Source organism: Leiobunum rupestre, chromosome 3 (assembly GCF_980474605.1).
Source record: "Leiobunum rupestre chromosome 3, qqLeiRupe1.1.hap1, whole genome shotgun sequence".
In the NCBI taxonomy this organism is placed as follows: domain Eukaryota; kingdom Metazoa; phylum Arthropoda; class Arachnida; order Opiliones; family Sclerosomatidae; genus Leiobunum; species Leiobunum rupestre.
The window spans coordinates 39,551,439-39,555,696 of NC_143386.1; the positions used below are offsets into that span (position 1 = coordinate 39,551,439).

The 4,258-nt window shown below is 37.8% G+C and overlaps 1 protein-coding gene across 1 annotated transcript; it reads right to left on the reverse strand.

Moving 5' to 3' along the window:
• Positions 1 to 2,050: 2,050 nt before the first annotated feature.
• Positions 2,051 to 3,187, reverse strand: LOC149951745 (uncharacterized). Its single transcript, XM_090169661.1, has 3 exons — positions 2,921 to 3,187; positions 2,241 to 2,821; positions 2,051 to 2,169 (listed from the first exon to the last, which is right to left on the reverse strand). Exons 1-3 carry the CDS (start codon positions 3,185 to 3,187, stop codon positions 2,085 to 2,087), a joined length of 933 nt encoding a protein of 310 aa, XP_090025787.1. The 3' UTR covers positions 2,051 to 2,084.
• Between the last annotated feature and the right edge of the window lie 1,071 nt (positions 3,188 to 4,258).

Sequence of the window (4,258 nt, forward strand, 5' to 3'; positions counted from 1 at the left end):
GCTCGAAAAATAACGTCTTATTGTATGCCAAATATCCGCTTAATACACGAAAACTAAAAGCATAATTTAGGCCAAATAACCTATAAATACACGGAAAATATCGCTTAATACAAGGAAAATAACCCATAGGTTCACGCAAAATAAAGAATTAGTTCACGCAAAATAACGAATTAGTTCACGAAAAATAACGAATTAATGTACGAAAGTAACTTATTAATGCAAGGCAAATATCCTTAACTACGTGAAAAATAACCAATTACTCCACGAAAAATAGCAAATTAATGTTCTCGAAAAGTAAATAAGGTCTTACCTGAAGAAAATTAACTTTTTTTCAGAAGTAAATGAACATTTTTACCGTCTTTGATTTTAAGGGCTTCCCAAAAAAATAGAATTCAATTCCACTTCTACATAGCATGTATTGCTACAAAGGCTTAGCGCGTTTTGAGCGGTATTTCGTAGCTTCGTCGTCTGATAGCTACAGAATTTATGGGTTGAATCCCTCAAAGGTGTTTGATAGTATTTAAAATATGCTGTCGTTTGATTGTGACCCTTAACGGGTCGAAGGTGCGATCATCAGTAGTAGGGTACTACTACCCATGCTGGATTTGTCACCTGTCCGGGCTAGGTGGACGCTGGCGTAGGGCACTATGATGATAGGCCTCCGGTGGTATGGTGTCTGTTACTAGGTAAACCGGGCTATAAATTCTGACACCCTGTCGTTTGATTGATAACGCTAGTGCAGTCCCTAAGTTAGTATATGAAGGAGGTTTTCCATCCACAAATGATTATGATACATCGATCAATTAGTAAATATTGTATTCTCAAGTTTTAAATACATATTTTCTCACTAGGGGCCCCACAAAATTGGGCATTATACATCACTGCAATTTAAATTCTATATCTTTACTTTCTGCGCGCATTAGGTGCATTTTTAATAAATTTGGCAAGTAAAAGCGTTATAAAATTGGGCATTTGGTATATCTGGTGGATTTAGGGCAGAAATATCAAAGATAGAAAACCCTCTTGTAACTAGGGCCAATAGAGTGCGAATTACACGGATTTTCCCCTGCTACCTCGATGGGGAACTAATATTTGGACTGGTCCGACTTCCGGATTAGGGATTTGATTATAGCTCTACTACTTATTGAAACAGGTGGTATTGAGAAAACATAACCACGAACAAGAGTGCAAATTATATACTTATTACGTTACTTATGCTACCGTATAAATAAAACTTATTTTGTAACAAACTACCGAAATGTAAGTCGATCCCACTCTGTCTTAAAGTTGGCCGCTAATGTGGCGCCATCTCTAGATTCATTGCTGAACTAAAAGACAGGTTAAGCTCGCGCTAGAAAACGCGTAGAGTAAACGGCCTTACCACAAATCATAAAAACAACATATGGACTGTAATGCAGCTAAATAACGCCAAAAATTCCATCATAAAAAGGGGGCAAAAAAGGTAAAACAAATTGAAAGCAATGAAAAAACATTCGAAATACTAGGACCAATAGGTCAGCTAGGCTTGTATTCAAGGCACCACCCTAGGCCCAAGTCATCCAGTGACTTATAACGCCTTTAAAATTAAAACGCGAAACTCCGACCAAATAGGTCTTCAAGTCAAAAACAAATTGAAATGGAATTAAAATAGCCAGAATTTCCAGCGGTAGACCGGTTTCGCCCTATTTGGAGCTCATCAGTGCCGCGCGGGGAATCTGGCTGGCGATTATCTAAACGCGTTGCGTAGTGGCGGAAAACCAAAAAGTATGTTATTGCTGGAGAATGAAATGAACTATCACAGTGGGAGTACGTACTTATAAATTGTTCGGAATTGTCATACAGCTCTGAAAACCGATACACACTTACCCGGAACTATTCTATAAAATAGTTAAAAATATTTTACAAAATTCCTAACGGTTCGGTTTTATGAGCAATTTAAATTTAATTTAAATTTTATTTAGCTGCACGTGTTAAAAAGAACAAATTTACAGGAAGAAAAACCTTTATTGAGACTTAGTTTAAACTGAAACTGAACATAAAAACCCAACAATCTCCATCAATTTAAGAAGAATATCTAACGACGTTCATAAATACAAAATACGTCTACAATAAATACGTCCACCAAATGAGTTGTTTTGAAGACGTTTTCTAAGTTTATGAAATATACTTCTAAAAGTAAATTAATTGGAAAGAAATAAAAACACAAAATTAACATTGAGGGTTTCGTTCAAGAAACTCACAATTTGTGTTCTTCGGGAGGAAACTCGATCTTGATCGGGGTGTCAGGGTTCCTTGGCACCCCCTCGTTATTGTCCCCAACTGGGCGACATTCCAACTCTTCTCTCCTAACGATTGACGAAATCGGAAATTGGTCGATGAAGTCATAGAAAGGCTCGAGTTTGACGCTGATAACATCGATGTTGGGGCATTCAGAGCAGGAAACCATTTCTCTGTCGATGATTGCGGTGTCAGCATCAGGTTCATCAACATCTGTTTTTACGGCGTGACGTGCTCTTTCGTGGCGAAGTACAATGTATTTATGTTTGGCCCGATATAGGCACTTCGTACATATAAAGGGCTTCTCGTCCGAGTGTCTTCTTTTGTGGCACATCAAATCACCCTTACGTACAGACGCGTAGCTACACTGGTCGCACTGAAATAATTTTTCGCCGGAGTGAGTTCTTTTGTGGTCAATCAAATGACCCTTCTGTGCAGACGCGTAGCTACACTGGTCGCACCGAAATGGTTTTTCACCCGAGTGAGTTCTTTTGTGGCTAATCAAATCACCCTTACGTACAGACGCGTAGCTACACTGGTCGCACTGAAATGGTTTTTCAGCCGAGTGAGTTCTTTTGTGGGCAATCAAATGACTCATCTGTGCACACGCGTAGCTACACTGGTCGCACGGAAATGGTTTTACTCCGGAGTGAGTTCTTTTGTGGGCAATCAAATGACTCATCTGTGCAGACGCGTAGCTACACTGGTCGCAATGAAATCGTTTTTCGCCGGAGTGAGTTCTTTGGTGGACAATCAAATTACTCTTATATCTAGACGCGTACCAACACTGATCACACTGAAATGGTTTCTCTCCCGAGTGAGTTCTTTGGTGGCGATTCAGAGCACTCTTGTGGCTCGTTGCGTAATCGCACTCTGTGCACTGGAACTTCTTGTCTTCTCGGCCACTCATTTTGCCACAATCACGCTTAACAAGTTGGGTTCAAAGTTTCTTTTGGAATTTTGAATTTGTCTCACAAATACAACCAGAAAGTCTTGTATTGTTCGTTATCAATAAAACCACTTCTTTACATCCCTAGAATACAGCAAAATTTAAATAAAAAGGAATTATAAAATATTTCGTTAAAAACCGATTCGGCGGCCAACCCTCGTAAGAGTAAGATTTCTATGACAACATTTACGTTCGACTCAGGCGAGACAATATTTTTAACAATCGATGTTGGCTCACACGAGTCAGAAACCGCATAGATTCGTTTCTGTTCCCCAGCGTAAATTCAGGATAACTCCTTTGGTAGGTTTTAACATTCTATTGGCAAGAGATCGCAAAATATTATATTCGGAGTAAGAGCGGACTAACTAGAGTTGTAAGTCGGTATATTTTTCACGGAAAATTACCGAGGTGTTTTTTACGCAAAATTTTGCTGTATTTCTACGAAAAAAAGAAAAAAAAAGGTTTTCATTCCATGTTTAGCCTAATTTTGTTCGCATATTTAAATTTCGCTGCATTTTCGACTAGGTTTGTCGAACCCAAAAGTAAAACTATAACTATAGACTATTCTAGAATAAAAACACTTAAATAAAAATGTTTTAATTTTTATTTTTTCGATTTGGGCCAAATTTTCCACATTTAATTTTTCCGGACTGTGGGAAATATTTTTAACCAAAGAGATAACTCTCCATCTTTTCCGGCTATAATGTCAACACAGTATTCCTACGGCATCTTTGGAAAACGGTATTCCTGACCAACTTGGGTTAGATACAAATTTATTTAAATTTTGGTAATTTTCATACCTATCTTTAGAATTGATCCAACAAATTTGAAATAATAATCTTGCTTACCTTAATTAAAGTAAATTGATAATACTTTGTATTAGTAGAGGAATTGTGTGTAGAATTAGGAGTAATTATCTTTGAAAGTTAACGCGCGAATCTGGATTCACTACCACTAGTGTCCATTGGCCAGAATTTCAAAAGTTGAAAAGAAACATTGTAGGGTACAGAAGGCTACACGAAAAACGAAACT

Bases quoted from the DNA above. Each gene is read 5' to 3' on its own strand.
- LOC149951745 (XM_090169661.1), bottom strand. From the start codon at position 3,187: ATGAGTGGCCGAGAAGACAAGAAGTTCCAGTGCACAGAGTGCGATTAC. The intron at 2,822-2,920 runs GTAAAACCATTT...AAACCATTTCAG, and splicing joins ACAAAAGAACTCACTCCGGA to TGCGACCAGTGTAGCTACGC. The intron at 2,170-2,240 runs GTGAGTTTCTTG...ATTTACTTTTAG, and splicing joins CCTCCCGAAGAACACAAATT to AAGTATATTTCATAAACTTA.